Genomic DNA, 12,419 nt, shown 5'->3' with positions numbered 1-12,419 from the left:
TCTTTCCTCTTGATGGTTTATACTATGAGCTTAATAGGTCATATAATATTTCACACAACTGGACTTCAGAGAACATAACGTTATATAAATGCTTAAATACCACGACTCAACTACTGTGACCTTAAGGCTCCTGGGAACTGTGATGACTACAGAAATGGCTCAGCTCAGTTTCAACAGTCAGCCTCTAATTTAGTCATTTGTCTCCAAAGAATTGCCTATACTGAGAGACAGCTTAATTTTTTTTATGTAAAAGTATTTCCATAACCAAAGCTTCATATGTGAATTTTCTTATTGATCCTAGTATTTCAAAGAAATACAGATGGTAAGAATTTAAGCCCTGAATTCTTTCTCTGATATAGAAGATTGCAAATGAATAGAAAAAGCAGCTTTAAGATTCAGACATCCTTTTTCTGGAGAAAGAGATGTGAGATAATTTTTATCTTACTAAATATGGATCACAAAACATTAGTTTTTCAGTTTTCATTTATCAGTCATGATATGTATAAGAAAAACATTTATATGTAGCAACATAAAGAAACAACAAATATAAAAACTCCATTAAACTACTACATTAAACAAAGGTGAACAAAACTATACAGAATAAAAAACAACATCAATGAAAAACTTAACAATAAATACCAATACTTACACAACAAAATGGACTATTAGCACAATAAAGATAACACACAGTCACACAGAGAGACAAAGGCCTCAACTACCAAAATACTATTTTGTCTCAATATGTCCTATTTTTGGCCTGGGAAATCACCAAACCCTAAGCAGTGGGTTTATTTTCTCCCCAGCTCCCTCCCTCCCTTCCTTCATCCTCCCCTCCCTCATGCCTCCATCCTTTTCACACTGGGGTACCAGTGTAGGAAGCTCCTGGATGTGGCTAACCGGGCAGCAGCTCCTAAGGCAGCAGTGGCTGTACTTCGAGGAATGTAGAATTTCTGAGAAATCTGGTGCTCAGGAGACAAAATCAAAGAGAGCTGGTCCATGGCTCCATAGCTCTTATCTTTGAACACTGTGATAGCATGGCTACTAGAAAAATCTTCATTCTTTAGGCTCTCTGGAGAGCTTTCCACTGAAAAAGAAAGAAAGCACAAGTCTTTTCAAGGGATTCTCATACTACCTTCTCTCTCCTATTCTAGATCTCTGCTGTGTGTTACAAACATCTTCTGTTAGGTGGTGATAAGAACCAATGGCAAATCAGAGAGGATAAGACTTAGAAACTAATCAACAAATGGAAAGGAAATGAGGATGAGGAATCATGCTTTGAGATAAACTTCTGTCTGGATGAGGGCAAAAAGAGAGAGAGAAAAAATGCACCCTGAACAAGAAAAGGAAATTTTCTTTCTAGGGCATCTCATATGAAACAGATTGGATATAATTCCAATTCCAGGGAAGAGTCCTGAAGTGTTCCTATTTCCTTTCCTGGGCATTGTCTATTGCCAAAGCGGTCCCAATTCCAAGTCTGTGGCAGTGTAAAAATAAAACTGATCAAGACTGTGGTTGCTATGAAGTTCTAAAAACCAGTTATTAGCTATAACATGAATTCTTTAGGAATTAGTTTCAATTAAGAAGAAAGAACCTTTTTGGTGAAGGGATTAAGCAGTAAAAATTGGTAGTTGTAGACTAATCACACAGATGTGGATTGCAGCATGAAGAATATAGTCAATGATGGTGAGATAATGAGGTGTGGGGCCAGGCAGGTGCTTAGGGCAGCAGGGACCACTCTGTAGAGTGCATGGTGTTCTGGCCACTTTGTGGTACATCTGACACTGGTGTGAAATGGTACTGAATGTAAACTGTGGTTGAAAAATTATATATATCTATATATATAAAAGCCTAAGCAACTGGCCGACCGGCTGACCATCTGGTAGCTATGACATGCACTGACCACCAGGGGGTAAGGGGTGGGCAAACTTTTTGATTCGAGGGCCACAATGGGTTCTTAAACTGGACCGGAGGGCCGGAACAAAAGCATGGATGGAGTGTTTGTGTGAACTAATATAAATTCAAAGTAAACATCATTACATAAAAGGGTACGGCCCTTTTTTTTTTTAGTTTTATTCATTTCAAACGGGCTGGATCTGGCCCGCGGGCCATAGTTTGCCCACGGCTGGGATAGATGCTCAACGCAGGAGCTGCTGAGTGACAGCAACTTTGCAGAATGCCCTCTCGCACTCCTGGACCCCTTAGGGGATGTCAGACTGCTGGTTTCGGTCTGTGCACCGGACCTCCGACATCCCCCGAGGGGTCCGAATTGCAAGAGGGCGCAGGCCAGGCCGAGGGACCCCACAGGTGCACAAATCCATGCAAAGGAGGGAAGGAAAGGGGAGGGGAGGGGAGGGGAGGGGAGGGGAGGGGAGGGGAGGGCTGGGCCTTTTAAATGAAATAAATTGCTGGGAACTCATATTTTTCAGAGTTCCAATATCCAAAAAAGGGAATGCTAGGCATTCCCACATGTGTACTCTAGACAGTTCTACTAAAAGTAGCTGCTCTATGAAGTACTTATTACTTGCCTACCATGAGAGAAGTAGCTTTTTCCAGCATTCTGCTTCCTTTAAGAAAGCCCTGCTTTAGAAAAATAAAAATCTACGTGAGCTAGACAATGCTCTATTGTGCAGTCCACTATATAAACATTTCACACACTGGCATCAGTATGCTGACTACATTTTGAAAGCACTGCTCTATACCTTAAAAACAGAGATTTTTTAAAAAAAATTCAGAGAAGCCCTGTTTACTCAGTGGATAAAGCGTCAGCCTGTGGACTGAAGGGTCCCAGGTTTGATTCCGGCCACAGGCATATGCCCGGGTTGCGGGCTTGATCCCTGGTGGGGGCATGCAGAAGGCAGCCAATCAATGATTCTCTCTCATCATTGATGTTTCTATCTCTCTCTCCCTCTCCCTCCCTCACTGAAATCAATAAAGATATATTTTTAAAAATAATAATAATTTAAAAAATCAGAGAAAATAGCAGGTATAATCCAGTATTTTATTCACTTCTGCATCTTTAGCACTAGCTACAGTAGTAGCATGTGGTATATGTTCCATACATTTCTGATTAATTAATTATATTCAAGATTTGACATGTTATTCTAAAAAGTAAAACTGCAATCATTAAAACTATAATTGATGCCCACAAGAGAGGAAAAAGATGGTGTGTTCTAATGCAATAATGTGGTTTGACAGGAGGTCTTCGGTGAGCTCAGGTTTCCAAAAGCAGGGTCACGTGATCAAAAATTTAAAAGAGCAGCAAAACTTCTGTTTCCAGACATGATGCTAATTTAACAAGGATTGAAAAACAAATTTCCTGCTTTAAACAACTGGAGAACTGAACAAAATATAGGAAAAAACAGCTTTCAGACCTGAACAACAAATGTGCAGGACAGAGATCCCGAAGAGGAGGTGAGAAAACAAAGTGAGCCCAGTAAGTGCCTCAGCTCACTGGAGATGGCTTCCAGGCTGCAGTACAGGAGGAAGAATCCAAACTGAGGCTGGAGGTCTTACTGGGCTCAGAAGACCGAGTCTGGAATTTGGGAGGAAAGTATCAGAGATGGACAGAGAAGCAGCTGGCAGTCTACAAGAGGTCTCTTTGAGTCTCAGGCCAAGCAGTCATCTGGCCACAATGTAAAATTAATAGTGTCTACCATCCAATAAAAAATTAACAGTTATGCAAAGAAGCAGAAAAAATGACCTAGTAAAGATTTGGAAACAGCCTAAGTGCCCATCAGCAGATGAGTGGATTAGAAAACTGTGGTACATCTACACAATGGAATACTACGCTGCAGTAAAAAAAAAAAGGAACTCTTGCCTTTTGCAACATCATGGATGGAACTGGAGAGCATTATGCTAAGTGAAATAAGCCAGTCAGAGAAAGATAAATACCACATGATCTCACTCATTTGTGGATTATAGAGAACAACATAGACTGATGAAAAGGGACGGACCCAAAGACTGAGAAACAGCGATCAGGCTATCAATCCCCAGAAGGAAAGTAGGGGAGGGCGGGGGTAAGGGGAAGAGATCAACCGAAGGACTTGTATACATGTATATAAGCCAAACCAATGGACATGGACAACAGGGGGATGGGAGCATGAGTTTGTGTGTGGGGGGGAGGTTGGGGGTTAATGGGGGGGATGTGGACACATTTGTAATACCTTAACTAATAAAAAAAAAATGACCTAGTATCAGGAGAAAAATCAACCAATACAGGCTGATTAAAAAAAATGATAGAGATACCAGAATGCAGAAATGATATATATGCTAGAATCGTAAGACAAGGATATGACAATAGCTGTTATACGGAAATGCCAAGTTTTCAAGAAGGCAGAGGAAAAATATGACTATGATGAGGAGAAAAATGGAAGATATAAAAAAGATCCAAACCAAACCTCTAGGGATGAAAAACATAGTTTCTCAGATGAAAAATATATTGAATGGGAAAAGAACATATAACACATGGAACAAGAAAAAGTTAGTACACTTGAAGACATAGTAATACAATCTATCCAAAATGAAACACAGGAAGGAAAGACTGGGGAAAAAGAAGGTGTATTAGTGAGCTGTGGAACAACATCAAGCGGTCTATCACATGTGTAACGTGAAAACGGAGTAAAAGAAGGCGGGAGGGTGATTGAAAAAACATTGAAAGAAGTAATGATTTAAATTCTTCCAAATGTAATGGAAACTATAAACTTACAGACCAAGAAGCTCAATGAACCCCAGGCAGAAGAAATAGGAAGAGAACCACACCAAGGCACCTCATGATCAGATTGCTGCAACCAGTAATGAGAGAAAATCTCAAAGCTTCCAGAGAAAAGACCACATTACAGCAGTGTCCCCCCTAAACCATGAAGGATATGTCCCAAGAACCCCAGTGGATGCCTGAAACCACGAATAGTACCGAACACTATCTATCTATCTATCTATCTATCTATCTATCTATCTATCTATCTATCTATAAAATTATGATAAAGTTTGATTTATAAATTAGGCACATTAAGAGATCAACAACAAGAAATAATAAAATAGAATAATACTAACAACATACTATAATAAACGTTATGTGAATGTGGTGTGTGTGTGTGTGTGTGTGTGTGTGTGTGTCTTCCTCTATCTCATAATGGATCAGATAACCCAGATGGCTACTAAGTGATTCAAGGGTGGTTAATGCACATAGTGTGACTATGCTGGAGAAGAGATGCCTCATATCTTGGGCATGAAGAACCAGGATGGCATAGGATTTCATCATGCTACTCAGAACAACATGCAATTTAAAACTTATGAATTATCTCTGGATAACTGAAATCATAGAAAGCAAAACCACGAATAAGGGAGGACTATTATACAGAGGAACAAAAATAAGAACAACAGACTTCTTGTTAGAAACAGTGACAAGCAGAGTGACATCTTTTAATGCACTGAAAATTTGTCCACCTATAACTTTATATCCAGAAAAATAATCTTAAAGAAATTAAGGAAAAATAAAGACTTTTTGTCATGTATGAAAGCTGAGAGAATACACCAGTAGCAGACCTGTACTACAAGAAAATTTAAAGTTCTTCAAGCAAAAAAAAAAAAAGAAAAACAAAAATGGATGGAAAGTTGGATTTACAACAGGCATTGGCAAACTACAGCCGGTGGGCCAACACCAGCCTATCACTCGTTTTTTTGAATAAAGTTTTATTGGAACATAGCTATGCTCATTTATTTGCATATTATCTATGGCTTCTTTGGGGCTATATTACAGAGGTGAGTATTTGCAACATAGTCCATATGGTCTGTGTAAATATGGTCTATTTACTTTCTGGCTCTTTACAGAATAGGGTTGCTGTAAAAATCAGATTTCCTAAATTTTTATTTATTTATTTATTGCTTAAAGTATTACAAAGGGTATTACATATGTGTCCATTTTATCCCCCCGCCCTAGACAGTCCCCTAGCCTCTCCTATCCCCCAGTGTCTTATGTCCATTGGTTATGCTTATATGCATGCATACAAGTCCTCTAGTTGATCTCTTACCCCCCTACCTCCTGCCCCCCAACCCTCCCCGGCCTTCCCGCTAGATTTCCTAATTTACACAATAAAATAGAGAACACTAGATATAACAGACAAATGAATGAACAAAAAAGAATTTTCTCATTTTTAATTTTTTTAAAAAGAAAATTGACTGTAGCAAAAATAGTAAGAATGGACTTTGAGACTTACAATATGTGAAGAAGTAAAATATATAACAATAGCTCAAAGGCTGGGATGGGAAAAATGGAAATATGCTATTATAATGTTTTCATACTATACACATGATAACAGACACTGATCCTTATATCACACCATTTGCAAAAAATCAATGAATTGGATCACGGACCTAAATGTAAGGTCTAAAATTATAGAACTTTTCTAAGAAAATATAAGAGAAAACCTTACTTGGGTTAGCAAAGATTTCTACATAGAATGAAAAAAACAACTCAAAACTTTAAAGAAAAATAAATCAAGAAATCTGACTTCACCAAAATGAAAGCTTTTGTTCTTCCCAAGATGCTAATAAGGAAATTAAAAGGCAAGCCACAAACTGGGAGACAATATTTCCCATATTATATTTGACAAAGGATTTATGTCTACAATAAAGAATATTTTACAAATCAAAAAGAAGAAGATAGTCCAATAAAAATTAGCCAAGCCCTGGCTGGTGTTGCTCAGTGGTTGGAATGCTGGACAGCACACCAAAAGGTTTTGGGTTCGATTCCCAGTCAAAGGCACATGCCTGGGTTGCAGGTTTGCTCCCTGCCCTGATCAGGGTGCATGTGGGAGGCAACCAGTTGATGTGTCTCTCTCACATCCATGTTTCTCTCTCCTTCTCTTTCCCCTTCCTCCAGTCTCCCTTCCTTTTCTTTACTCCCTCCCTTCCACTCTCTCTGAAAAGCAATGGAAAAATATCCTCATGTGCGGATTAACAACAACAAAAATTAGCCAATACTTGAACAGGTGATCCACTAAAGGAGGTATAAGGATGGCACATAAGCACATGAAAAAATTGTCAAAATCATTGGCAAATGGGGAAATGTATATTAAAACCACAATAAGATACCACTACACACCTACTAAAATGGCAAAATTTAAAAAGATTGATGATAGCATGTGTTGGCAAGGATGTGGAGCAATCACAACTTTCATACGTTGCTGGTATAAATACAAAAGGTACAGCCACTTTGGAAAACATCTGGCAGTTTTTAAAAAGAATGCAGTGACCATATGTAGTGGAATGGCGCAGCGCGTCTACTCTGAAATATGTACTAAAAAGAAATAAAAAACATTATATCTACACAAAGAGCTGTATGTGAATTTCACAGCTGCTTTATTCTTAATGGCACAAACCCTGAAACAACCTAAATGGCTATCATCAGGGGAAGAGATAAACAACCTGTAGTATATCCAACACACCTGGTTACTACTCAGCGATAAACAGAAACACACTTTTGACACTAGTAACAACTTGAACGAATCTCTAAAACAGTGGTTCTCAACCTTGGCTGCACATTAGAATCACCTGGGAATCTTTTTTAAAATCCTGAAGTCTGGGCCTCATCCTCCAGAAATTCTGTTTCTTAGGTTGAGAACCACTGCTCTAAAACATTTTGCTAAATGAAAGAAGTCACTTTCTTCTTCACACATAAAAATTATAAACTTGATGAAATTCTAGAAAAGGAAAAGTAACATGCCAGAAGCCAGCAAGCAGGGGGCGGGAATGACTGCACAGAAACACGACAAAACTTCCGGATTGATGTAAACATCCCATATCACAATTGTGGTGGCAGTTATGAGACTGTAGACATTTGTCAAAATTCGCCGAATTGTGTAAACCAGAAAATTTTACTGTACGTAAACCTGACACCTCCCAGACTGCAGGAAGAAAAGAAGAGTGGCAAAGTGAAAGGGAACAACTGAGCCCAGGACGTGAGACAAATGCGAACGTCAGCATTTTCCAATTCATGTTCTGGAAAAGACAGTTGTTTTTTTTTTTAGCAACGTGGTGAGTCACATTTGTCAGTTCTATGTAAACCTACCTGAACCAGGGTGTTTTTCTGGGGAATCCATCATGGTCGGGGGTGAGTCGAGTGCTGCTGCAGAGAGCTGAGCCTGCTGTGGCTGCGTCTGGATGCTGTGCAGCTCGCCCGGGCTCCCTTCTGCTGACTGCTGTGACTGGATAAGAGAGATGTAGAACTCTTCCAACTTGGGCAATGGGGAAGAAGAGGAAGAACCTTCTGAATTTGGTTGCTGCAGAATGGGAAAAAGGAGGCAAACCATGGAAAGTAACTATTAATATAATGGAAGGATTAAGCCTGTTTTGTTTCCTTACTTATAAATAAAAAATAAATATTTTTGTATCATAAATTTTAAAAATCATTTTTAAGAATCTAGATACTTTCTGGAAAAAACAAGTCCACTAACTTAGTGACCATCAAAACATTCACTGAACACATATTTTGAGCAAACAAGGCACCTACCAAGCACTGCCATACACAGCTAAGGAAGAATGGCAGGAAACGAGAGGCAGTGCTCGCAATGACCACTTTTTGGTTAGGTGTTATGTGTTTGTATTACAGAGAGCTAGAGTAAGTTATCCAATGTCAATCAATAAATGACAAGACAGAGATTTAAACTCAGTCCAGTGTGTGCTCTCTGTGCTCAACCACATCACTTTTCAGGAAGATGTGACCTAAGGAGCTCAGAGTCCTGTTAGGGAAACGGTGTGTGCTGCAGCTAGCCATGAAGATGCATTAACTGCAACACAAAGCAGTTAAATGGAGGGCTCCTCAGAAGAAGTGACACAATGGAATATTAAGAAACCATGGCTTCCAGAAACACCAATCAGAAAGGATATATGCACCCCTATGTTCATAGCAGCACAATTTACAATAGCTAAGATTTGGAACAGCCCAAGTGCCCATCTGCAGATGAGTGGATTAAAAAACTGCGGTACATCTACACAATGGAATACTACGCCGCTATAAAAAAGAAGAAACTTTTACCATTTGCAACATCATGGATGGAACTGAAGAGCATTATGCTAAGCGAAATAAGCCAGAGAAAGATAAATATCACATGATCTCACCCATATGTGGGATATAATGATCAACATAAACTGATGAACGAAAACTGATCCAGAGACAAATGGCAGGGGTGGGGGTGAGGGTTAGAGATCAACCAAAGGACTTGTACGCATGCATATTAGCATAACCAATGAACACAGACATTGCAGCAGTAGGGGCTTGCCCTCGGGGGTGGGAGGGAGGGGTGGGTCAATGGGGGGGAAGGAGACATATGTAGAACTTTAGAAAAACAAACAAACCATGTCTTAAGAGAAAAAGACGAATGTCCCAAAGAGAGACTGAATTTGGGCTAAGTGAATGGAGTGCCAAATTTTCACATACAAAACCACAAATTGTCCTGCTGTTTTCAGGAAGCTCAAAACATAGTTGAGAAACAAGTGTATTTTGTTCCAGGGTTAGTGCGCCTGCCAAACAACATGAAAGAAAACAGGCCTAAATAACAGGACAGATATAGAGCTTAAAATTTACAGCTAAGTTATAAAAAAATACCTGTTTATGTATCCCTAACATAGATGCTTAATCAATCTTTTAATTTTAGGCTCAGGATTTTCTTTTTAAGTATTAAGTTCACTGAACTTTTAAAATCAGCATACATTGTATGTATATGTATTCTATAAAATGCTAAGGGAGGGATCATTAACCAGAATTTTACTTTCTAAAATGAAGCACTTTCCTCATGCAAACCTGAGAGAATAACATTCATTAGACATTTACCTTTTGAGTGCTGGTTGTCCCAGTATTTTTTTCCTGAGTACCCAGTCCTTGTTTTTGAGCTTCTACTTGCATTCCATTCACAAGGCCTAAAGGCTGACATGAATCATCTTCCCAAGTATCTTGTGTAGAAAAACACCAATCCTACAGAGAAAAAATTGCAACAATAAACTGAGAAATAGTGATACATGGCCCAAACAGAGGATAACTTGGCAAAGACAAGGCATCTATGTATATTAAACAAGAAAAGGTACTTATTAATTTTCTGTATCAGTATGCCTTTTCCTCCTTTCATTGATTGACCCATACCCAGTTTCCTGAATTCCTCTGAATACACAGATCTCATAAACACAAATGAGTTATTTGCAGTATTTTCCTCAATACTGTTTTCATGGCTAGATTTTTCATGATCATGTATTATTGAAATGGCATAAATTAGAAGGAACGCCTTAACTGCAGATATTCTTTTTCATAACCGGTGGGAAATAAATGAAAATTTAAATATCTAGTTAGGACCAATATTAGCAAATGTTCTCTCACTGCTGACATCCAGAAGTTAAGACTAACTCAGCAAAAACAAAATTAGGGAAAACAGTTTACTTATAGACCCTAAGGCCCTGACCAGATGCCAATGATGAAACAAAAATCATGACTGAAAGGGCAGATAGGCACAGTAAGTCCATGGTTTATTCGTCCCTACTTCATTCTATCCCCCTTCCTACCATGACTAACTACCAGGACAGGGCATCAAAAGAAAGTCAATTTTATTGTATGCTGGGTTAAAAAAGAAACTGTGTGTAAAAGAAACTGTGTATTTTTTTAAATTATCTTCTGATAAATCATTTTGAATTGAAGAATGTATGGCTTTCTTGAGGTGTGAACAGTTGAGTTTACATGTGCTTTTTTCAATATGATTCACTTTGTTTTCTCAAGGATCTAACCTTCTCTGGCATTTCTTTACATGACAGGTATGGCTTCTTTCCACCATGGCTGGAGGTAAGTAAGTGGGAGGCATCACCCTCTTTTCCCACTTTAGCTCGCAAAGGTAACCAGTTTTCATCCCAAACATCATCACCTATGGTCACTGACTCCAGGCATGGCATTCCAGTGGGGATCTCATCCTAGAAAGTATCGGAAGACAGAAAAGCTTTAATTTATAATTCCTATATGAGCACATTTTAAAATTCAGGTTTATAATTTTTTCTGATTCCAGGTAAAGATGGCAGTTTGAATACACAATTACTCTCTCCCTCCTGAAATATCACCAAAATAAAATAAAGAAATTTAAGGTATAAACTCATGGTCAAAGGGAACAAAAGAACAGAAAATACCATCTACATTCTGGATACAGGAAAGCAGACAAGTGACAGCTGATCAGCAGTCCTGAGACAGTGGAACCCTGAGCTTGCAGTGGAAAAACTAAGAATAAACCCAAATTTATACCACTGTTACCACAAAAGTGCAGGAACTGCCACACAAGGTGTTTTTTTAAGTAAGGGGGTAATGTGGAAAACAAACAAAAGCACTGGTTGAAAAATCTGAGTAAGAAGCAGTTAGATTCAAACAAAACTGAAACAGACTCATAGACACAGAGATCTGACTTGTGGTTGCCAGGTAGACTGGAGTGTGAAAAAGGTAAAGGGATTAAGATTACAAATTGGTATTTATGAAACAGTCATGGGGATATAAAGTACAGCATAGGGAATATAGTCAATATTATTGCTATAACTATGTACGGTGCCAAGTGGGTACTGGAAATATCAGGGGTACCACTTTGAAAAGGATATGACTGTCTAACCCAGCGGTTCTCAACCTGTGAGTCGCGACCCCTTTGGGGGTTGAATGACCCTTTCACAGGGGTCGCCTAAGACCATCGGAAAACACATATATAATTACATATTGTTTTTGTGATTAATCACTATGCTTTAATTATGTTCAATTTGTAACAATGAAATTGGGGGTCACCACAACATGAGGAACTGTATTAAAGGGTCGCGGCATTAGGAAGGTTGAGAACCACTGGTCTAACCATTATGCTGTACACCTGAAACAAATGCAAGACAATACTGAAAGTAAGTTGTGATTAAAAAACAAAAAACGCAAAAAAAAGCGGTAGTAGTTAGAGCACCAGATTCAAGGACCCCCATCTCAAGGACCCAGGAAGCTACAAGTCTTCCTCCCTCTGGAAGGACAGAGGGTCTTCTCAAGAGTAAAACTGAGGATGGAGCACAAAACTATACATGTGTTAAAATCGACAGGACAGGGCATCAAAAGAAAGTCAATTTTATTGTACGTTGGGTTAAAAAGAAACATTAACACAAGAAAATATAAGCTATGCAGGGAAGGAAAAGTTGCCATAACAAACTTGGCTGTGAAGAGCATTTACAGAGTCAAAACACTGTAAATATTGAATAGTGAGCTAACAGAAAGTTTGTTAACTGTATTAGTGAGATGGTGGGGGGAGGTAAAAAGGATATGGTTGTATGTGGTCCATACATACACAGTTAACTGAAAAATCAATAAATAACATAAGCATGTTATGTAAGAAAGAAATAGAGGTAAATTCCAAAAGCAGCATCTCTGAAAGAGATGAAAA

General features: G+C 38.7%; 1 protein-coding gene across 2 annotated transcripts in view; it reads right to left on the bottom strand.

Moving 5' to 3' along the window:
• Nucleotides 1-836: 836 nt before the first annotated feature.
• The window catches only part of TDRD5 (tudor domain containing 5), a gene marked incomplete at both ends in the record, with an annotated part of 46,574 nt that continues 34,991 nt past the window's right edge, over nt 837-12,419 (bottom strand). For both annotated transcript variants that reach the window (XM_081111896.1, XM_081111897.1), the window contains 4 exons: nt 837-1,084; nt 8,066-8,276; nt 9,827-9,967; nt 10,765-10,944. In XM_081111896.1, the coding sequence (XP_080968022.1) occupies nt 837-1,084; nt 8,066-8,276; nt 9,827-9,967; nt 10,765-10,944 (780 nt within the window). The remainder of the gene's footprint in view (nt 1,085-8,065; nt 8,277-9,826; nt 9,968-10,764; nt 10,945-12,419) is intronic.

The sequence above is a fragment of the Myotis nattereri genome (genome assembly GCF_964212035.1).
Source record: "Myotis nattereri genome assembly, chromosome: 18".
Lineage (NCBI taxonomy): Eukaryota > Metazoa > Chordata > Mammalia > Chiroptera > Vespertilionidae > Myotis > Myotis nattereri.
Note: the sequence above shows the minus strand (reverse complement) of the source record. Positions and strands in the feature narration are given on the sequence as shown.